Source organism: Hemitrygon akajei, chromosome 23, assembly GCF_048418815.1.
Source record: "Hemitrygon akajei chromosome 23, sHemAka1.3, whole genome shotgun sequence".
NCBI lineage: Eukaryota > Metazoa > Chordata > Chondrichthyes > Myliobatiformes > Dasyatidae > Hemitrygon > Hemitrygon akajei.
In genome coordinates this window covers 18191670-18215780 of record NC_133146.1, presented here as the reverse complement: position 1 = coordinate 18215780, position 24111 = coordinate 18191670, and the positions used below count along the sequence as shown (strand labels likewise).

Here is a 24111-nt window from a genome sequence, read left to right as displayed (position 1 = left end):
GTACCACTCCTGGCATCTTCTGGATGTGCTGACATTCCAACCAGTGCATGGCAGACCGCCGGACAAAGCTGTGAGCTAACATTTTCATCTCAGCCATGCCTAAGTGACCAGCACGTAGCTCCTCCAGTACTTTGGGCCTCAGCTTTGATTGGGCAACATCCCCGAATCCCCACTTAAGGAAAACTCCCGTCAAGAGCCGGTTCATCCCGGTGCTGGTATAACTGGGGTAACTGGAGTTTATGCTGCACATTCCAACCATTTGGTGGAGCCATGTAGACCTGAGACCAGTCTTTTTTGGTTTTCCTTTGGAACATCTGCTGTTATACTAAGATTTTGGATTTGCATTGGGGAGAATACATCAAGAGAAGTGTTCTTTTTGTAATTTTTTTTAGACATTTCCTTTTCCAAAGGTAAATGGAACAATCCACCAGCATTTCCATGATTAGTCGTCTTTGTGAATTCGATCTTGTAACTGTGTTCTTCAAGACATAGGGCCAATCTCTGCATTCCTGTTGCTGCTGTTCGTGGAACACCTTTCTCTGGATTGAAAATGGACACTGGTGGGTTATGATCAGTAAAAAGGGTAAACTCTCTCCCGTACAGGTACTGGTTGAAATGTTTTACACCCCAAGCCAGACTCGAGGTCTCTTCCATCAATCTGTGCATAACTTTTCTCTGTAGTGGTAAGGGAACATGAAGCAAAGGCTACAGGGTGTTTACTTCTATCATTCCTAATATGTGACTCGGCTGCACCTATTCCATAAGGCGAGGTATCACAGACAAGCTTCACTGGACGATGTGGATCACAATGTGTGAGTCTGACATCACCATTTCCTTTGCCTTTCTGAAAGACACCTCACACTACTTTGTCCATTGCCATTTTTCCCCAATCTGAGTTCAAGGGGTGGAGCACAGTAGCCAGGCTTGGCAGGAATTGTTATAGTGATTGACAAATCCTAATAAGGACTACACCTGTGACAAGATCTTTGGCCATGGGACACCCACCACTGCTTGGCTTTTCTGTGTGTGTGTGTGTGTGTGTGTGTGTGTGTGTGTGTGTGTGTGTGTGTGTGTGTGTGTGTGTGTGTGTGTGTGTGTGTGTGTGTGTGTGTGTGTGTGTGTGTGTGTGTGTGTGTGTGTGTGTGTGTGTGTGTGTGTGTGTGTGTGTGTGATTCTTGTGCGTTCATGGTGTGACCACAGTAAGGGATGCTTGGTTAAAGAATTCATACTTGTACCAGAGCACATAATTTTCTAATCTATTTAACACTTTCTTGAGATTTTGGAGATGTCCCTTGTCATCCTCACTGGTAACAATGATGTCTTGCAGGTGATTCTGTGTGCCTTGAGGTTTTGGAGATGTCCCTTGTCATCCTCACTGGTAACAATGATGACTTGCAGGTAGTTCTGTGTGCCTTGAGGTTTTGGAGATGTCCCTTGTCATCCTCACTGGTAACAATGATGACTTGCAGGTGATTCTGTGTGCCTTGAGGTTTTGGAGATGTCCCTTGTCATCCTCACTGGTAACAATGATGACTTGCAGGTGATTCTGTGTGCCTTGAGGTTTTGGAGATGTCCCTTGTCATCCTCACTGGTAACAATGATGACTTGCAGGTAGTTCTGTGTGCCTGTGCAGCCTTACTGCATCCAGTCCATTGCTTTCTGCAAGAGTACAGGTACAGATGCTAATGGTGAGAAACACTTTGGACTCTTCTTCCACCTCCATCTGCAGGTAGGCTTCAGCTAATTCCATTTTGCTGAAGTGTTTTCCTCCAGAAAGGTTTGCAAAGATGACTTCTATCCTGGGCAGAGGGTATCGAACCACTTTCAGTCCTGGGTTGATGGTGACCTTAAAATCACCACAGGTCCTGACAGACCCATTCTTCTTGGCTACTGGGACCACTGCCATTGCCCACGGGCTCTATTCAACTTTGGAAAGAATTTCTTCAGCCTCCATATGATCTACCTCAGTGACTATTTTATCATGGATGGTATTAGGAACTGGATGGGCTATGTAAACCATGGGTGAGGCATTGTTATCTACCTTTGATATGTTTGAGTGTTCCAATGGCCTGCTTGAACACTGCTGTGGCATCGTCTGGTGCCTTTCTCAAGTCACTTTCAGCCGACTCTACTACAGGGCATGTGTATGCAAATAGCGGATGGATCGCCAATTAAGTTGGAGTTGTCTCGGCCTATCATAGCCACACATTGCTGTCCATCCTGCTTTTAACACATACAAGTCCAATGTAGCTTGTTGGTGGTTGTATTTCATTGTTACAAGTGTCATTTCCCACAGGAGGTATCTTACCCCAGTATAAGTTTGGATATCTGCGGGCTTCAGTTTAGTATCTTTGAAACGCCATTCAAACTCATTTTGTGGAATGACTGGAACAGCTGAGCCAGTGTCCAATTCCATTTTAATTAACTTTTCATTACTTCTGGTGTAAGCCGTATTGCTTGTCTCTTGTTAATTCTCACTTTGTAAATCTCAAGGCTACTCTGCCCTGATCGCTCTCATCGTTATCAGATTTGTCATCAACAGCATGCAGATCAGTGCACTTTTTGGAACTGCAACTTGACTTTATCTTCTTCTCTCCCCGTGCAATCAATTTATTTTTGTTTGCCCGGCATGCTCTTTATACGTGTCCTACTCCGTTGCATTTTCTGCAAGTTTTGCCTCTGAAGCTGCATTGCTCTAGTGTATGTGAGCCCCTGCCACAATGGTAACATACTTTGTTCGGCCTGGCTGCTTTCTGTTTAGACACTGCAATTTGGTTCACGTTCAATTTTGTTCCTGACTGCAACCTAATTGCATCTCAGTTTCCATTGAAACAGTGATTTCAGCCACTCTTTTAAATGTGAGTTGTGCTTCAGTTAGCTGTTTTAAAAAGCTTCCTTGTACGATTCTGCAAACTAAATGTTCTCTCAGTGCATCATTAAGCCCATGGCTGAACTGACAATGCTCAGAATCTCTTTAAGCTGAAGTAGACTCACCTACCTTTTGATTCCACTTACAAAGCCTAAAGTGTTCTACAATCAATAATATTTTTGGATATTGTGAGAGTAGTGTTCCTGCATTATTTTCACATTATCACCAAAGCTAATTTTGACTGGTTTGGTTGGAGCTATCAAATTTCTAAGCGAACTGTTTGCCTTTCCACCTATTGCAATTAGCAAAACTGCCACTTGTTCCTCAATGGCTTTTTCATTTGCTTCAAAATACGTTCAGTATATTTCAGCCACTTTCTTTAGTGCAATCAAACATGACTATCTTTCCAAAGTAGACAGCCGTTTCTGTTTTTTTAAAAATTTATAATGATTATCACCCGGTACTCACTGCCAAGAACCCGTGAATTTTATCCAATTTCTGCCTTTTTTTTATCTTGACCATCTTTCTCCCTTTTCCAAAGAAAAAAATGTCCCGTGCTTTTTTTTAAACTTGAATGTCTCTCTCTCTCCCTCTCACTTCCGAAGAAAAAAATACACTGCTCTTCAACAGGTAGGTAGCCATCTCGGGTTCATCTTTAAAACCTCCTTGTTGCCATGTTATGTTTTGTAACTCCAAAATTAATCGAAAGAAAAACACAAGAGAGCCTGGAGATAAATGTGTCTAGTTCAGTTTACTTTTAGTAAGGAGCATGCCTATGAGGAGGTGGTGCAGTGTGCCACTCAGGTGGTACTTCACAGAACCCATAATGAATTGTGTAGACGAAGAAGATTGTTTAATCAAACAATATATTTACAATATCACACAGCTGCTGAAATATTAGATACACAGCCTCCCCCTCCCCTTCTCCCCCTTCTCCCCCTTCTCCCCCTTCTCCCCCTTCTCCCCCTTCTCCCCCTTCTCCCCCTTCTCCCCCTTCTCCCCCTTCTCCCCCTTCTCCCCTTCCCCTCTCCCCCTCCCTATCCCTCCCTACCTCTCCCTTCCTCCCTCTACCTCTCGCTCTCTCCATCTCCAGTTGATCTGTCTGCTGCTCTTCCAGGAACAGCACTGGCCTCTGCTCCTCTGCCTCATTATTGTGCCAGCCCTGGTCGAGCTCTTCTTCCTGCCTTTGTTCCCGGAGAGTCCACGGTATCTGATGATTCAGAAGAAGGACCACTCTGCCACAGTCAAAGGTACGAAGCTGGCGGGAAGAGCAGAGTGGTAAGGAAAGCAGTGGGAGGGTGTGGGGATGAAATGGCAACAGGAGTGACTTTGCATTGTTACTGGAACGCGGATGGACTTCCCCTAGTGGTGAACCACTTGGGATCTTTGTGACTTCCCAGTGTCAACCGTCTAGTAAGTCAGACCCAGTGGGGAGCTCGGCCTGTAGCCCTCCATTCCATTGACACGTTATGTCAGCACTGCACAGCGACACTGCGGATAGAGCCACTGTCTCACAGATCCAGAGACTTGGGTTCGATTCTGACCTCTGGTGCTGACCGTGTGGAGTTCGCCACACTCCCCCCCCCCCCCCCCGCCCACCCCGGTGACCGTACGGGTGTTCTGGTTCCTTCCCACTTTCCTGAGGCATGTGGCTTGGAGCGTTAATTGTCTGCTGTAAGTTGTCCCCAGAATTTTTAGGAATGTGGGGAGATGGATGAGATTGCCCTGTGAGATGGCAGAGGCCCATTGGGCTGAATTGGCTCCTCTCAGTGGTGAGAGTCACAGACCAGTCCACAGGGTCCTCGGCTGTGAGCTCCTGTTCCTGATCCAAGTCTCTTCCCCATCTCTCCTCACCTCCCTCTGCTGTCTGCCTGTGGATGTATTTCACATTAGATAGATAGATACTTTATTCATCCCCATGGGGAAATTCAACTTTTTTTCCAATGTCCCATACACTTGTTGTAGCAAAACTAATTACATACAATACTTAACTCAGTAAAAAAATATGATATGCATCTAAATCACTATCTCAAAAAGCATTAATAATAGCTTTTAAAAAGTTCTTAAGTCCTGGCGGTAGAATTGTAAAGCCTAATGGCATTGGGGAGTATTGACCTCTTCATCCTGTCTGAGGAGCATTGCATCGATAGTAACCTGTCGCTGAAACTGCTTCTCTGTCTCTGGATGGTGCTATGTAGAGGATGTTCAGAGTTATCCATAATTGACCGTAGCCTACTCAGCGCCCTTCGCTCAGCTACCGATGTTTAACTCTCCAGTACTTTGCCCACGACAGAGCCCGCCTTCCTTACCAGCTTATTAAGACGTGAGGCGTCCCTCTTCTTAATGCTTCCTCCCCAACACGCCACCACGAAGAAGAGGGCGCTCTCCACAACTGACCTATAGAACATCTTCAGCATCTCACTACAGACATTGAATGACGCCAACCTTCTAAGGAAGTACAGTCGACTCTGTGCCTTCCTGCATAAGGCATCTGTGTTGGCAGTCCAGTCTAGCTTCTCGTCTAACTGTACTCCCAGATACTTGTAGGTCTTAACCTGCTCCACACATTCTCCATTAATGATCACTGGCTCCATATGAGGCCTAGATCTCCTAAAGTCCACCACCATCACCGCCACTCACGGAGGAGTGGTCTGTCTCCTGAACTCCCCAAGGATTAATGGTGACCCAGCACTCTCCGTTTGTCCTCCTCCCCCCCCCCCCACCAATCATAGAGTCATAGAGCACTACAGCACAGGTGTCATAGAGCCATGGAAAAGTACAGCACAGAAACAGGCCCTTCTGCTCACCTAGACTGTGTCAAACCATTTAAACTGTCTAATCTTATCGACTGCACCTGGACCATAGCCCTCCATACCCTTACCATCCATATACTTATCCAAACTTCTCTTCAATGTTGAAATCGTGCTTACATGCACCACTTCTGCTGGCAGCTCACCCCACGTTCTCACAACCCACTGTCTGAAGAAGCTTCCCCTCATGTTCCCCTTAAACTTTGCACTTTCACCCTTAACCCCAGCTGTAGTCCCGCCCAACCTCAGTGAAAAAAGCCTGCTTGCATTTACCCTATCTATACCCCTCATACCTCTATCCTCTATCAAATCTCCTCTCAAACTTCTACATTCCAAGGAATAAAGTCCTAACCTACTCAATCTTTCCATGTTAACAGGTCCTTTGGCCTATCCGCCAGAATGTTGTAGTTTTGCCTATCTCACTTTGTCCTCCCTGGGTGTACTGTTATAGAGTAGCACTGTACACAGGTACAGTCCAACAACCTTTCAGCTCTACTGTAGCCTCAAACAGTGACTCTCTACTTTTTGCTTTTAAGATTCACCCTGATCTTACTCGATCTGTACTCGTATTGGAACCGGCTTGTTATTGTCACGTGTAATACAATAGAGTGAAAAGCTTTTATCGTCTGCCCTCCCATCGGATCACTCACATGCCTGGGACTAAATTAGCTTTCTTTGTCATATGCGCATCGAAACGTACAGTGGAATGTGTCACTCAGTCGAAATATGTTGCCATGTTGAAGGGCTAGCTTGCCCACAACGTATTAACTCCAACCTGTAAGCCTTGAACGTGGGAGGAAACTGGAGCACCCGGCAGAAATCTACGCGGTTACGAGAGAACTTAGAAACTCCTTACGGAGGGCGGCAGAAACCGAACCGGGGCCGCGAATCACTGGCGCTGTAATAGCATTGCTCGAGCAGCTACACCGCCGTACCGTGACACATAAGTACGCTGAGGTAGTAGGAAAGAAATCAGAATGTAGTGTTGTAGCTGCAGAGGAAGGGCAGGTGGGCAAATAAAGAGCAAAGTCCATTACAAGAATGTAAGAAATAGGAGCAGGAGTCGGCCATCCGGCCCATCGAGCCTGCTCCGCCATTCAGTAAGATCATGGCTGATCAGGCCATGGACTCATCTCCACCTACCTGCCTTTTCCCCTACTGTGCAAAAATCTGTCCAACCTTGTCTTAACTATATTTCCTAAGGTAGCCTCCACTGCCTCATTGGACAGAGAATTCCACAGATTCACCAACCTCTGAGAAAAGCAGTTCCTCCTCTTTTCCATCTTAAATCTACTTCCCCGAAGATTGAGGTTGTGTCCCCTAGTTCTAGTCTCACCTACCAATGGAAACAACTTTCCTGCCTCTCTCTTATCTGTCCCTTTCATAATTTTATACGTTTCTATAAAATCTCTCATTCTTCTGAATTCCAGACATTTGGAGATAAAGTGTTCACTTGATAATGTATTAAAAGTCCATTCAAAAGCCTTATACCAGTGGAGCAGAAACTGCCCTCGAGCTGGGTAGCCGTGGTTTTTGTATCTTGCGGCCGATGGAGGTGGGGAGAGGAGAGAGTGACGGGGATAGGTGGGGTCTGCTTTACAGGGTGAGGGAGGGGATGGTTTCAGTCATGTCCACAAGTCTCTGCAGTTCCTTGTGCTCTTGGGCAGAACAGCTGCACCAGGATTTGGGGCGTATTTGCCTTGGGCCACCATGTTTCTTCTTCCAAGATCCTTTGCCTCTTAGACAATAGGTGCAGGAGTAGGCCATTCGGCCCTTCTAGCCAGCACCGCCATTCACGGTGATCATGGCTGATCATCCACAATCAGTACCCCGTTCCTGCCCTCTCCCCATATCCCTTGACCCCGCTATCTATAAGAGCTCTATCTAACTCTCTCTTGAATGCATCCAGAGACTTGGCCTCCACTGCCTTCTGGGGCAGAGCATTCCACATATCCACCACTCTCTGGGTGAAAAAGTTTTTCCGCATCTCTGTTCTAAATGGCCTACCCCTTATTCTTAAACTGTGGCCTCTAGTTCTGGACTCACCCATCAGCGGGAACATGCTTCCTGCCTCCAGTGTGTCCAATCCCTTAATAATCTTATATGTTTCAATCAGATCCCCTCTCATCCTTCTAAACTCCAGTGTATACAAGCCCAGTCGCTCCAATCTTTCAACATATGACAGTCCCGCCGTTCCGGGAATTAACCTTGTGAACCTACACTGCACTCCCTCAATAGCAAGAACGTCCTTCCTCAAATTTGGAGACCAAAACTGCACACAATACTCCAGGTGGGGTCTCACCAGGGCCCTGGACAGCTGCAGAAGGACCTCTTTACTCCTATACTCAATTCCTCTTGTTATAAAGGCCAGCATGCCATTAGCTTTCCTCACTGCCTGCTGTTACCTGCATGCTTGCTTTCACTGCCTGATGTACAAGAACACCTAGATCTCTTAAACCCATCTGGATCTTGTGTTTGCTACCCAAGCTTTTCGTTCCCAAAGGTGTTAGCTCACATGAGACTCGTCTGAGTGAGGGCAGGATAGGCTAATGCTTACATAACCAGGTGGATAGACTAGAGGCCAGGCTTCAAATCCCACCACAGCAACGAGAACATTTAAATTCACCACAGTAACAAAACTAGGCATGTTTTTTTTAAAGAAAGCCTCACTTGTAGATGTTGAAACTGAGGGATACTCGTAAAAGCCCATCAGGTTTGGTAAGGTCCTTCAGGGATGGCAATCTGCTGCCCTCACCTGGCCTGGCAGATGCGTGACTGCCCATCCTCCTGTGTTTGAACTAACAAGGCTATCAGTATATCCAAGGGAAGGGTGTTGAGAATCAGCCGTGGTCTCAGCAACACTCCCAGCACAATGCTGCAATCTATGGCTTGTCCTGGCATTATGGTACCTCTCTGTTGGAGTCCTAGGACTCTCCATCACCATCCCTGTCGTAGAGTCACAGAACCATAGAGCACTACAGCAGAAAAACAGGCCCTTTGGCCCATCTAGTTGGTGATGAACTGTTATTCTGCCTGGTCCTATTGACCTGTACCTGGGTCAAAGCCCTCCAAACCCCTCCCATCCAGAATAACAGTTTGTTACTAACTGGATGGGCCAAAGGGCCTGTTTCTGTGCTGTAATGCTCTTATGATTCTGTGACAGCCCAAGGCAGCTCGCTTTCATCTGGATCTGCGTCTCCATGGCATTAGGCGCAGGCTAATTTCATGTAGGCTTCACCGTCATGGCCGGCACCTAATGCCATGGAGGCGAGGCTCCAGACGAAGGCGAGCCATCTTGGGCTGTTGAGTCATGGAGTCAGCGAGCGCCACAGCGCACAAACAAACCCTTGAGTCTGTCTAGTCCCATTGACCTCTCCTGGACCATAACCTTCCATACCCCTGCCATCCATGTCCTTATCCAAATTTCTCTGAAATGTTCAAATCGACCCCACGTCCACCACTTCTGCCGCAACTCATTCCACACTCACAACACCCTCTGAGTGAAGACTTTACCCCTCAGAGTGCCCTTAACTACTTCACCTTTCACCCTAACCATATGACCTCTAGTTCTAGTCTCTGAGAGGGAAAGCCTGTTTGCATTTACCCTATCTATGCCCCTGATAACTTTGTCTCTTTGTCAAACATCCCGTCGTTCTACTATACTCCAGGGAGTAAAGTCCTAACTTATTCCTATTAGATTCCTGTAGGTAATATTGATATCTTCCCAGAAACGCACGCAATACTCTGAATTTGTCCTTACCGATGTACCCAGCCACTGCGAGCTCTGGTTTTTCTGGTGCTCCAGGAGTGGCAGAGGCCATGGGAGGGGGGAAAGGAATGGACAATAAACCAGTTGGAGATGTTGAAAGGTCATGTAATTTCTCCACTGTCACCCCCTCCAGCCCTGACATGGTACCGGAGCAGGTACAATGTGAACGTCCAGGCGGAAATTGAGGAGATGCAGGAAGAGCAGCTGTCCTTGGTGTCTCTGGAAACGATCACCGTTTGGCAGCTCCTGACCGACGGGTCTGTACGCTGGCAGCTGGCCTCCATCGTGGTGATCAACATTGGCATGCAGCTCTCAGGGATTGACGCGGTGAGTGGGGCAGAGACCTTGCCATCTGAGAGTCATGAGATTCGAGGCACAGGGACATTAACTGGGACTGGTCCGGAAGGCTAGTTTGCCCACAACTAGAGGATCCTATCCAACACTGGTTGTCACAAGGATCCCAGAGAGGGAAAGGAGGGCTCCAAGGGTGTAATCTGAACTGCAGGGCTTGGCAGGAGAAGTCCAGGCTCTCAGCATGAGGAAGGTCGAGGGGAGGTTTGATGGAAGTAGACAAAGTCAACAAAACTCAAAGGGCTGGAAAAACTCAGCAGGTCAGGCAGCATCCACGGAGGGAAGTGGACAGTCAATGTTTTATGCTGAGACCCTTCACCTAAAGACTTTAAAGTAAGAGATTGACTTTATTTGTGACACATGCATCAAAACATAAAGAGAAAGGCATTGTTCGCATCAACGACCAACACAGTCCGAGGCTGTGCTGGGGGCAGCCCGCAAGTACCGCCGCTCTTCTGGCGTCAATATCACTCGCTAACCCTAAGCCATACATCGCTGGGATGTGAAGGAAACTGAAGCACCTTGAGGAAGCCCACAGGGTCACAAGCTCCTTCAGGGCAACAGTGCTGTGAAGCAGACAGCTAGCCACTATGGAGTGGGAGATGGAGGGGAGATCGCCAATATAGGCAGATGAAGGGAAGGATGGAGCAAGAGTTTGCAGGTTGTAGGTGGATCCAGGTGAGGAGGGATGATGGGTGGATGGAGGAGGGGAGAGTGGGAATAGTGACAGAGGCAGAGGTGATGGGTGGATCCAGGTGAGATGATGGGCAGATGGAGGTGGGGAGAGTAGGAATAGTGACAGAGATGGAGGTGATGGGTGGATTTAGGTGAGGAGGGATGATGGGCAGATGGAGGTGGGGAGAGTGGGACTAAGGACAACAACTGGGTGGTGATAGATGGACCAAGGTAGGATGGGTTTAGAGAGAGAATTAGTGGATGCCAGGTGCCACAGACATGGGTAAATGTGAGTTAAATGTTACAGGCGGCGGTGATGCAGCTAAAAACGAGAAACTAGGAATCCCGGTGGCTCTGTCAGCATCTTCACTGGGAAATTAACAGTTGACGTTTCAGAGTGGCGATGGTCGGGAGCTCACTGCTCATGGGCAAGCGGGGTGTGGATGCATCTTTCAGAGTCTGTAGGGGTGACTTTTGACCTCCGCTAGCAGCTGGAGAGTAGACCACGAGCTGAACCGTGGAGAGTGAGCGCTATGCCCGGAGTGGTGAGTGTGAGGAGGGTTCTACACACGGTTACACACCATTCCCTAGAGTGGGGCAGGCGTGAACACTCACTCCCGGCCTCTGCGCATTGATTTTCAGCGGTCTGAGCCGGAGGCCGATCATGGAGTTAAAGCACAGAAACAGACCTTTCGGGCCATTTAGTCTGTGCCAAACTTATTCTGTCTATTCCCATGGATCTGCATCTGGACCATCCATAGCCCTCCATAACATTCCTCTCCCCCCCCCCCCCCAACCATGTACTTGTCCAAACTTCTCTTAAATGTTGCAATTAAACCTGCATCCACCACTTCTGCTGGCAGCTCGTTCCACACTCTGAGTGAAGGAGATCCCCCTCAGGTTCCCCTTAAATATTGCACCTTTCACTCTTAATCTATCGCCTCTAGTTCTCATCTCACCTAACCTCAGTGGAAAAGGCCTGCTTGCATTTACTCCATCTATCCCCCTCGTAATTTTGTATGCCTCTATCAAATCTCCCCTCATTTCCTTGTCTCAGGGAACAAAAGTCCTAATCTACTCAACCTTTGTCTATAACTCAGATCCTCAAGTCCTGGCAACATCCTTGTAAATTTTCTCTGTTCTCTTTCAATCTTATTGATATCTTTCCTGTAGATAGCTGACCAGAACTGCACACAGTACTCCAAATTAAGCCTCACCAACGTCTTATACAAGTTCAACATAACATCCCAACTCCTGCACTCCGTACTCTGATTTATGTAGGCCAATGTGTCCCAAATTCCCCTATCTACCTGTGGCACCATTTTCGAGGAATTATGGATCTGTATTCCCACATCTTTTTGTTCTAACGCACTCCTCAGTGTCCTGCCACTTACAGTGCAAGTTCCACGCTGGTTGGCCCTCCCAAAGAGCAACACCTTGCACTTGCCCGCTTTAAGTTCCACCTGCCGTTTTGCAGCCAGTTTTCCCAGCTGGTCCAGATCCAGCTGCAGGTTTGGAGAGTCTTCCTTACCGTCCACTACACCGCCAGTCTTGGTGTCATCCGCTAATTTACTGATGCAGTTTGCCAGTGATTCTGTTTGTGTTTCAGATTTGGTTCTACACCAGCAGCATATTTGAGCACGCTGGCATTCCCGAGCCATACATCCAGTACATCACCGTAGGCACAGGGGCCATCGAAGTGGTGGTAGGACTGATCGGGGTGAGTAACAGTGACTGACCGCATCACCAGCAGTGACCGGGAACAGGCGGTGGTGGAAATGGCTGCATCTGTAGAGAGAGACATGAGTTCAAAGTACATTTATTATCAAAGTATTTATAGCATACACAGCCTTGAGATTCATCTCCATGCGGGCAGCCACAAAGCAAAAACACATGATCAAATCTGTGAGAAACCTCACACCAGAAAGATGATCAAATCCGTGAGAAACCTCACACCAGAAAGATGATCAAATCCGTGAGAAACCTCACACCAGAAAGATGATCAAATCCGTGAGAAACCTCACACCAGAAAGATGATCAAATCTGTGAGAAACCTCACACCAGAAAGGTTATCAAATCCAATATGTGAGAAAAGAGTCAGTGCCGAGGCGAGGTCCAACGGCTGCAGGCCGCAGCCACGGAGTCAGTGCCGAGGCGAGGTCCAACGGCTGCAGGCCGCAGCCACGGAGTCAGTGCCGAGGCGAGGTCCAACGGCTGCAGGCCGCAGCCACGGAGTCAGTGCCGAGGCGAGGTCCAACGGCTGCAGGCCGCAGCCACGGAGTCAGTGCCGAGGCGAGGTCCAACGGCTGCAGGCCGCAGCCACGGAGTCAGTGCCGAGGCGAGGTCCAACGGCTGCAGGCCGCAGCCACGGAGTCAGTGCCGAGGCGAGGTCCAACGGCTGCAGGCCGCAGCCCCGGAGTCAGTGCCGAGGCGAGGTCCAACGGCTGCAGGCCGCAGTCACGGAGTCAGTGCCGAGGCGAGGTCCAACGGCTGCAGGCCGCAGCCACGGAGTCAGTGCCGAGGCGAGGTCCAACGGCTGCAGGCCGCAGCCACGGAGTCAGTGCCGAGGCGAGGTCCAACGGCTGCAGGCCGCAGTCCCGGAGTCAGTGCCGAGGCGAGGTCCAACGGCTGCAGGCCGCAGCCACGGAGTCAGTGCCGAGGCGAGGTCCAACGGCTGCAGGCCGCAGCCACGGAGTCAGTGCCGAGGCGAGGTCCAACGGCTGCAGGCCGCAGCCCCGGAGTCAGTGCCGAGGCGAGGTCCAACGGCTGCAGGCCGCAGCCCCGGAGTCAGTGCCGAGGCGAGGTCCAACGGCTGCAGGCCGCAGCCACGGAGTCAGTGCCGAGGCGAGGTCCAACGGCTGCAGGCCGCAGCCACGGAGTCAGTGCCGAGGCGAGGTCCAACGGCTGCAGGCCGCAGCCACGGAGTCAGTGCCGAGGCGAGGTCCAACGGCTGCAGGCCGCAGCCACGGAGTCAGTGCCGAGGCGAGGTCCAACGGCTGCAGGCCGCAGCCCCGGAGTCAGTGCCGAGGCGAGGTCCAACGGCTGCAGGCCGCAGCCCCGGAGTCAGTGCCGAGGCGAGGTCCAACGGCTGCAGGCCGCAGCCCCGGAGTCAGTGCCGAGGCGAGGTCCAACGGCTGCAGGCCGCAGCCCCGGAGTCAGTGCCGAGGCGAGGTCCAACGGCTGCAGGCCGCAGCCACGGAGTCAGTTCAGTGCCGACTTTAACTCCCAGAGGCTCGGTGGGGGGTGGGGGGTTTTGGGCAATTTAAAAACCTCTAAACCTGGAACCTGCTTCGACAGAGCTGGGGCAAGGAGTGGGGAACCAGGCAGAGGCAGAAGAAGGGTTGGTTGTTTTACACAAAGCTTCAAATTAGAAGTGGGAGGGGTCACTCGACCCCTCAAGCCTCCCCCACTATTCAGTAATATCATGACCGTTCTGAATGTAGCCTCATTCCAGCCAACCCCATTGACCTTCCCTCACTACTTGAACGTGCCTACTGCCACCTTAGCAATGCTGAAAAGCCCTTCCTGACTGCCCTCTGCGGAGGGACTCGGAGGCACAGAACCCAGAGTCAGATTTATTACCAGTGTTTCACACAACATGGAGTGTGACGTTTTGCGGCAGCAGTACACGGCAAACACATTAAAGAAGTCGTTATAAATTACAAAATAAATGAATAAACAGTCCGAAACAAAAGGAACAATGAGGCAGTGTTGACGAGTTCGTGGAACGTTCAGGAGTCTGCTGGTCGAGGGGAAGAAGTTGAGGGTTCATTTTACTTCCTCCATGATGGTAGTTCCAAACTCAAAAGCACCTCTTCTCTATCTTGAGTGTATGAGCCCTTATTTTTAACCAGTGTCCCACTAGTTTCGGTTTCTTCCACAAGAGGGACAAGATACCACAGAAGTTATGTTTCGATCAATCTGCCTCTCACTGTCCTAAGCTGTGGGTGATACAATCCCTGCCAGTCCAAACTCTCTTCATTAAAAAAATCCTGCTCGTCTCAGGTATCAGCAGCTAGTTTGTATGTTTCTCTCATGACCATGTGAATTTCCTCTGGGTGCTCCAGTTTCCTCCCACATTCCCGCATGGGCTTGTAGTTTAATAATCATCATCATTCTCGTCCTCATCCGTCTTCTACCTGGTGTTAAGGGCAGCGATGAAGGTGCTCCATCTCTGGCAGCAATCACAGCTTCCTTCCTTGTGTCAGTATAGAAGGATTCTTCACTGCTATTTCTGTAACAATTTTGTTTGACCTCTCTTGGTCTGGCCTCTACCCTTTGACCTGTTTGGCATGGTTGACCCTACCAGGAGCCAAAGCATAAAGCCCTGACTCCAGCCAACATAGCTCTCCAGGTCACTGAGTCAAGCAAAACTCCAATACCAGCGACAAGGTTGTGGTCCTCTTGGCGGGTTCATTGGCCACATGGGTATAATTGGGTGGTATGGGTTTGTTCGGTTGGAAGTACCTGTTACCGTATTGTATCTCCAAATAAATCAAAATAAACCTTCGCTGAAATACTCCCAATGTATCAGAACGCCCTTCCTTGAATAAAGAAAAGCAACATAGATGTGGTCTCACTACAATGAAGCATAACTTCCTGAGCTTCCCCTAGGAACAAATGAAAATATTCTGAATGTTTCCCCAATTACAAACGTACTCTTCTCTGTGGAAAAAAAGATTAAAGATTGGCTTCATTTACTTTGAAACGTCGAAACATACCATGAAAGGCATCGTTTGTGTCATTGACCCACACAGTCGGAATATGTACCGGGGGCAGCCTGTAGGTGCGGCCATGCTTCCCGTCCGCAGGTTACTAACCCTTCCTTGGAAAGCAGGAGGACACCAGAGCACCTGGAGGAAACTCACACAGTCATAGTGAGCGTGCACGAGCTCCTCACAGACAGCAGCAGGAATTGAACCCAAATCGCTTTTAAAAGCTACGGTCAATTATGGATAACTCTGAACATCCTCTACATAGCACCATCCAGAGACAGAGAAGCAGTTTCAGCGACAGGTTACTATCGATGCAATGCTCCTCAGACAGGATGAAGAGGTCAATACTCCCCAATGCCATTAGGCTTTACAATTCTACCGCCAGGACTTAAGAACTTTTTAAAAGCTATTATTAATGCTTTTTGAGATAGTGATTTAGATGCATATCATATTTTTTTACTGAGTTAAGTATTGTATGTAATTAGTTTTGCTACAACAAGTGTATGGGACATTGGAAAAAAGTTGAATTTCCCCATGGGGATGAATAAAGTATCTATCTATCTATGTTGTAAAACTTTATACTAGCCACTACTTTGAACATTAAAGTTTCTCACACAGAGGATGGAATAAGCGGCCTGGTGCAGTGGTAGAGACAGATACGACCACAAGGCTTTAAAGACATTTGGACGTGAATAGGAAAACTTCAGAGGGACATGGGCCAACATGGGATTAGCTCAGGTAGATGTCTTGGTGAGCATGGATGTAATGGGCCGAAGGGCCTGCTTTTGTGCAGTGTTTCACTGTGATTGCATGACAACACCACTCATTACATCTTGCCAAACAGAAAGTAACTCAGTGATGTTTGTAGTGTGCTGCTGCTGCTGGTGTTTGGGGCAGCAATGAAAGTCCTCCATCTCTGGCAATGTTCAGGGTCTCCTTCATCACGTCAGTAGCTTCCTCTCAGTTTTCACTGCTGTCAGTCATACAAGTCCCGGGTGGAGACTCAGGAATACCGTCGCACTCAGATGCAGAAGGATTCTTCGTTGTTGTTTCCATAACAATGTTGTCTTGCCACTCAGGGTTGTTGCCCTGAGCTGAACCCCTGAACCTGGAGGACCGGTGGACCACTCTTAGTCTGGCCTCTACCCTTTGACCTGTTTGGCGTGGGTGACCCCTACCAAGAGCCAATGCACAAAGACCTGACTCAAACCAACACAGGTCACTGGGCCATTGAGGCAGGCAAGTCTCCGAACTCTACGACAAGGTTCTGGTCCTCTTGGAGGTATGTTCATAGTAGCATAGAATGCTGGAGGAGCTCAGCAGGTCAGGCAGCATCAACTAGAGCATCTACAAAACAGTCAATGATTCAGGCCAAGACCCCTCATTACACTATGTTCATTCCTCTCTAGTTGTTCTTCTGGCTTTTTTTTAAACTGGGTTTCTGTGGATTTCCAGCATCTGCAGAATCTCTAGTGTTTATAATTCATGTCTGCCTTCCTCTATCTTTCAGTCCAGGTGAAGTGTCTTGACCAGAAACGTTGAGTGCCCATTCCCCACTCCTCAATAAATACCGCATGACCCGTTGCAATTCTTCAGCAGTTTATTTTCTTCTGCTCCAGATTACCACATCTGCAGTCTCTTGAGTCTCTGCTAATTTGTGCCCACTCTCTACTTCGTGATAGCCTGTCCATCCCCTCTCCTCACCAACACACCCCCTCCCGCCCACAGAGCTGTTACTTTCTACTCCAACCTCTGATCCTTCATCTTATCAACATCCTTTGAGAAACCTAGGCATTTTACCTAGGTGTAGTTCCCTGGTATTCACATTGCCTGTCACTTCCCCAAAGAACTCCAATAACTGGGTCAAATGTAACTTCCATTTCACTGAACCGCATTGTCTTTGCCTGCTTCCCTCCTAAATGCCGAATTTAATAACAGTTTCTACAATTTCCCACTGGCAGATGTTACACTAACTACCTTGTGTTATTCTAGGTATAGAGAACAGAATCAGAATCAGGTTTATTATCACTAACATATGTTGTGAGATGTGTTGTTTTGTGGCATCGATACAGAGCAAGACGAGAAGTACTATAAGTTACAATAAAACTAAGCAAATACTGTGAAAGAGAAATAGCGAGGTAGTGTCCGCGGTGAGGTAGTGTGCGTAGTGAGGTAGTGCTCATAATGTGAGAGGAAAGGAAGGAATGCATACAAGCTAGCATTCTTTCCCCATCTCTATCACCCCTCATCCCCTACTTTCCTTACCCCCTTCTCATACTCACTCTCTTCCTCCTGTCTCTTCCACCCCTCTTTTCCCACTCTCATCCCCATTCACCCTCCCTTCCTCTCTCTCACCCCCAGTACTCCCCCTCTTCCCATTCTCTCCTACCCACTCCTTCCCCATTTCACCCTTCTGTACCCCCTCTTTATCCCCTTTCTATTCCCTTTCTGTATCCTCACCTCTGTATCCCCCCTTTCCCCTCTCCTCTTCCTCCCTCTTTCCCCTTCCCCTCTCTTCCCCTTCCCCTCTCTTCCCCTTCCCCTCTCTTCCCCTTCCCCTCTCTTCCCCCTCCCCTCTCTTCCCCCTGTTCTTTTCTCTTTCCTCCTATCTTCCTATCTCCCCCTTTTCCCATTCCCCCTTCTCTTCCCCCCCCCCACTTTTGTACCCACCCTTTTGTTCACCTTCCCTTCCCCAATATCACTCTCCCTCTTCTCTGTTGCCTTTCATCTCTCTCGCCTTACATTTCCCCCTTTGCCAACTCCCCCCACCTCTCTGGGTTTATTCTGTACACTGCCCTTCCCTGTTGAACCAGGGCCTGACATCGCTATATAACACTGAATAAGGTTTCTGACAACTAAAGAGACTGATGCTGGTGTTTTGGTTCCCAGGAGTGAAATTACCTGCTGTATTTTGCCTTTAATAAACAGAAGACAGTGCAGAATTTGGATTGAATCCTCTCACATGGTCTGTGCTAAAACTCCATTCCTGACGTGCTGGCAGTTATAAGACCCTTCGATGGCCTGGGCTTTAACCTCAGCCTGTACAGTTACTCAAGGAAACTGCCAGCGCTGTCATCATTATCGGCCCTGGGTGTCCACACCAATGTTACCCAGCAGAGTTGAGAGGATTGGTTATAAAATTACAGCCATTTGTTAAACTCTCTCTCCAACCTTCTTCCCCCTAAACTCCTTATTTGTCTTCACCTCCTGCTGCTCAAAGTCATTTGCATAGACTACAGGGGGCCTGCTGCATGTTGAAGGTTCATCCTGTGATTAACTACCAGGGAGACGGAGGTACGAGGCTTTAGTTATGTGGAGAGAGTGGGGAAGCTGAGACTTTACTCCTCGGTGCAGATAAGGTGACGGTGGGGAGGGAGAGACTGCCTCTTAAAACGGGAATTGGGTGCCAGGGAAAGGGGTGGGTGAGAGAGGGGAATGGAGAGTGGGTTGAGATGGAAAATGATGGGTGGGGGTGTGTGGGATAGAACATAGCGCTGTACAGCATAGTACAGGCCATGGTGCAGTTCTAATATACTGTATATAAACCTACTCCACGATCAATCCGACCCTTCACTTCTATGCAGAAAATAACCCTCCATTTCTCAATCTTCCATGTGGCCACCTTAAATGTGTTTGCCTCTACCCTAACCACTGGCATTGTGTTCCACACACACAGGTTTTATAACCAGAGGCTACCTCCAACATCCTCCATATACTTTCCTTGAATCACCTTTAAAATTGTACCCTCTTGTATCCTCCCTGGGACAAAGGCGATAGCTGTCCAATTTATCTATGACCAGAGAGAGAAAGAGGTGAAGAGAGGGTGAGGAGAGGGTGGAATAGAGAAGAGAGAAAGTGGGGAGAGAAAGACAGAAGGATGGAGAGAGGGGGAGGGTGGGATAAAGAAAGCAGAGAGGGAAGGATAGAGGGATAGTGAGGGAAAATGACAAAGAGAGGAATGGAAAGGGGAACAGACGGAGAAAGCAGGGAAAATGGAAAGAGGTGGGCAGAGAGAAAGAAAGTGGGAAGAGCAAGAAGGAGGGATGGTGAGGTAAAGGCAGGATGGAGAGAGGGGGAATAGACAAAGAGGAAGTGGTGAGAGAGGGAGAGTATAGAGAAAGGAGGGTGCAGAAAAAGCCAAGGCTCAGAGAAGGACTGCAATACCGAAGGAATGTAATATTGCAATCTGGAATGTGTTGTTCAAGGTGCCAGTATGAATAAATTCAAGGTAAATGGGTAGAGTGTACAGGTTTTTGGTGACAGAGTATTGAAACTAGTTATGTCACATTTGAAAATGGTAGGTTGGACTCCTTTGGCAAAATGATCAGCTACTTTGATACCCCTGCTCAAGGTGCCCGGAATAGATACTGGAGATAGATACGTTATTGATCCCAAAGGAAATTACAGTGTCAAAGTACCATTACAAGTGCACAGATATGCAAATATTAGAAGAGAAGTGAGAAATAATTTAAAAAAAGTTTTAAAAAAAAGTAAGTTATCTCAAACAGTCTAACAGGAGGGGTCCATCACTTCCCCGGCTATAGGTTGACCCATTATAGAGACTAATGGCCGAGGGTAAGAATGACCTCATATAGCACTCTTTGGAGCAGCGCAGTTGTCTTAGTCTTTACTAAAAGTGCCCCTCTGTTCAGCCAAGGTGGCATGCAGAGGGTGAGAAACATTGTCCAGAACTGCTGGGATTTTCTGTCGGGTCCTTTGTTCCACCCCAGCCTCCAGTGATCCAGTTTGACTCCTGTAACAGAGCCAGCCTTTCTGATCAGTTTATTGAGTCAGTTGGCATCACCCGTGTTGATGCCATTGCCCCAGCACACCACCACATTGGAAGATTGTACTGGCAACAACAGACCGGCACAACATGTGGAGAGGCCTGCACACTCCAAAGGACCTCAGTCTCCTCAGGAAGTAGAGGCAACTCTGGCCCTTCTTGTACACGGCCTCTGTGTTGGTGCTCCACTCAAGTCTGTCATCTAGGTGCACCCCCAGATACTTGTTGGTCCTCACCACATCCATGTCCTCACCATCAATAGTAACAGGGAGCAGTGCAGTCTTAGTCTTCCTAAAGTCCATCACCATCTACTTTGTCTTACTGATGTTGAGCTGCAGATGATTCAGCTTGGACCATTTGACAAAGTCCTCCACCAGGGCCCTGTATTCATCCTCCCATCCTCCCGTTATACACCCAATTATTGCTGAGTTGTCAGAGAATTTAGTGTTGTGTCTAAAGTCCGAGGTATACAGGGTAAACAGGAAGGGAGCCAATACAGTCCCCTGTGGGGCCCCAGTGTTGCTTATAGCCATGTCTGACACACAGCTCTGAAGCTGCACAAACTGTGGTCTGCCGGTCAGGTAGTCCATTATCCAGGGTACAATGGAAATGCCAGTCTGCACTGAACGGAGCTTTACCCCAGAAATGAGGGCTGTATGGTATTGAAAGCACTTGAGAAATCAAAAAACAGGATCCTCACAGTGCTGCACTGCTATTCCAAATGGGATTACACTCTGTTCAGCAGGTAGGTGACAGCATCGTCGAGTCCAATGTGCTCCCGGTAGGCAGGCTGAGGGCTGATCTGACCAGGGTCAAAGATAAACCAGGATCAGCCTCTCCAGGGTCTTCAAAATGTGTGAGATCAGGGCCCTGGACTGTAGTCATTAAAGACTTTCGGTTGAGCTTACTTGGGTACTGGGACCACGTATGATTTTTTTCCACACAGTCGGGACCCTTTCCAGGCTGAGACTCAGATTGAGAATGGGCTGGAGAACTCCACACAGCTGCTCAGCACACTCCTTCAGGACCCTGGGGTTCACACCGTCCGGTCCCAATGCTTCGCCGTGTCTGAGTTTCCCCAGAGCCTTTCTCACCCGCTCAGTAGGTGAAAGGGGTGGAGGGAGGAGTCGTAATCCTGTGAACTTCTCGTGACCAGCACCACAGGACACTCTGGCAGCCAAACTCGACCCAGTAGTGAATGAATTCCAGCCCATGGTAACCTCTCTCATACATCCATCATTCTACCTGACCAGATCGCAGGATATATCCCACACCTGGGGGGTGGGTCTGTTATTCTATATATAAACCCCTGAACTCCTGGCTTCGATCCCAGCCTGTATCCCACTCCTGGGGATCTGTTATTCTGTATATAAACCCCTGAACTCCTGGCTTCGATCCCAGCCTGTATCCCACTCCTGGGGATCTGTTATTCTGTATATAAACCCCTGAACTCCTGGCTTCGATCCCAGCCTGTATCCCACTCCTGGGGATCTGTTATTCTGTATATAAACCCCTGAACTCCTGGCTTAGAATCTGCTCTCTAACTTATTCTCGGGCACATGCTATTCTGTATAAACATCATGGTCTCCCCGTTATTCTTCACATTTTCCAGTGGATGGGCATTTCCCTGACTGGCCTCTGAACTCACTGTGGTGTTGATCCACACCTGTCCTGCCTCTGGAATATAAAAGTAAGGGTATAATGCTGATGCTCTATAAGGCATTAGTTAGACCACAACTGGAGTATTGTGAGCAGTTTTCAACAGATTCAAAGTATAATTATTACCTAAGTTTTGGGCCCCATATCTGAGAAAGGATGTGCTGGCATTGGAGAGGGTCTAGAGAGTTTCACAAGAATTGACCCCAGGAATGAAAGGGTTAACGTATGAGGAGTGTTTGATGGCTTTGGGCTTGTACTCGCTGGAGTTTAGACAAATGAGGAGAGAATTTCACTGAAACTTAACAAATATTGAAAGGCCTAGGTAGAATGGACGTGGTGAGGATGTTTCCAATAGTTTTAGAGTGGTTACGTTGAGTTCTTCTCCGATCTTGGCAATTTACTTGAAAATGTTTCACCACCATATGAGGAGACATCAGTGTGCTGTTGATTGTAGTGTGTCCTCCAAATGTTTGGCCCTTATACACATCAATCAGCTGATTGGTTGTCATCTCTGAAACTCAATTGTGATGTAAGGAGGAAATCTCGTTGCTGATTGGTTGTGCAGTGAACTTTATGCATTGTGGTCTGGAATTTTGCCCACATTGGCTCATAAATGGAATCGAGGTCAACATGTTTGTTTTCAGAATTGATCGCGGAAAACCAGGCTTCCAGGAACTCTCGTGCATACCGTGTGTTCACTTGCGCTATGAGTCTCACTGATGCCCAGTGAAATTTGTGCCCCCCCGCCCTTGATCTTCACGGGTAGAGATGAGGGAGAGTTGGTCACGCCGCTTCACAGCCAGCTGATGTTCAAAGATCCTTGTGGACAGTTTTCTCCCAGTTTGGCCAACGTAATATGTGCTGCAATCCCCACATTGGATTTGATAGACTACATTGGTCTTGTTCAATATCTTGGGAGAGTCTAGGACCACAGCCTCAGATAATACAAGGATGCCTCTTTAGAACAGAGATGAGGAGGAATTTCTTCAGCCAGAGGATGGTGAATCTGTGAAATTCATTGCTGTGGAGACCAAGTCACTGAGTATATTAAAAGCGGAGGTTGATGTTCTTGATTAGGAAGTGTCAAAGATTATTGGAAGAAGACAGGAGAATGGGGTTGAGTGGGAAAGTAAATCAGCCACGATTGAATGACAGTGCAGAGTCAGTGGTCTAAATCTGCTCCTACTGTTTGTCTTATGATTGTTCACAACCTTTGTGTTCCCTTTGTGACCCAGAGTTTAATCATTGAGAGGGTGGGGAGACGCCCGCTTCTGATTGGTGGATTCGGCTTCATGGGATTGTCCAGTGCTGGCATAACGATGACGTTACTGCTTCAGGTAACTTCGCTTTCTCATGTGTTTACAAAGCTGCACTGGTCACTGCACACAGGCGCCCCACTCTGTCCAGGCTCCCACTCGCCCTCCGGCCCCACACTCACCAAGCTGAGCCGGAATGAAAGGGAGTTCTGCATTCAGAGGTGGCACAATAGCGTTGTGGTTAGTGTAGCACTATTACAGCACCGGAGCCCTGGTTCGATTCGCACCAGCTGTCTTTAAGGAGTTTGTATGCTCTCCTCGTGAACACGCGAGTTTCCTCATGCATTCCAGGACATATTGATTGGGGTTAGTAAAGTTTGGGCACCAAAAGCGTGGCAACGCTTGCCGGCTGTCCCAAGTGGGTTAATTACACATTATAGTTGCAAGATTGGGAGATGGTGATTTCAAGCTGAGGTTCATAGGAACTTTGCAGAGGGTAGTGAATCTCTGGGACTCTCCTACCCGTGGAAGTTAGGAGGCTCAGTGGAGACACCAGAGTCTGTATGTGCTGGACTCTGGATAAATTCAGCAGGTTCAGCAGCATCTGTGAGGAGAGAAATATTGTTGATGTTTACCATCATTTACCTCTCTACCATCAGAGAGGAGAAACAGCAGCCTCAGCGTTTCTCAATAGTGAATGAACCTATGAAAACTACCTCATTTTTTGCTACTTATGTAGATTTTTATATTTCTTGTTGTAATTAATTGTGTTTTATGCAGGTGGGGTGGCATTGTGATGGGGTGGGAGGGAGTGAATAAAGAGAAGGGATAGGAGGTTGACGTTCAGCTGGGTTGGGAGGAGGTGGGGTAGGGTGGACGTGATGGGATGGTATTTCGTATGTATTGTACCCCACAGCTGCCGCAAAAACAATAGATTTCATGACGTGTCACTGATAATAAACCTGATTCCGATTCCGATTGTAATCGGGCCACGAGGTTCCTCCAGCAGACTGGGTGTTGTTCGTAAAGGCCGGATCACTGGAGAGGGAGATAGGTTTTTCAGAATTTGAGTGATGGGCAGACTGGCAGGCAGGAGGAGACAGATTGTCCTTGGGCAGGGGGTGGGATGAGGGTCAGAGTGGCCACTCCTGCCCTTCTTGCTCTACCTGATCTAAGGATGTCATGAAACGGCCCTCAGCCTCTGGACATCTGTCCCAGCAG

At 48.3% G+C, this 24111-nt stretch overlaps 1 protein-coding gene across 1 annotated transcript in view; it reads left to right on the top strand.

Annotated features, from left to right (window-relative positions):
- Positions 1-24111, top strand: part of LOC140715059 (solute carrier family 2, facilitated glucose transporter member 5-like) — a 69634-nt gene that overhangs the window by 31686 nt on the left and 13837 nt on the right. Inside the window, exons 6-9 of the mRNA XM_073026789.1 lie at positions 3987-4119; positions 9582-9775; positions 12084-12194; positions 22870-22971. Coding sequence (XP_072882890.1) covers positions 3987-4119; positions 9582-9775; positions 12084-12194; positions 22870-22971 — 540 coding nt within the window. The remainder of the gene's footprint in view (positions 1-3986; positions 4120-9581; positions 9776-12083; positions 12195-22869; positions 22972-24111) is intronic.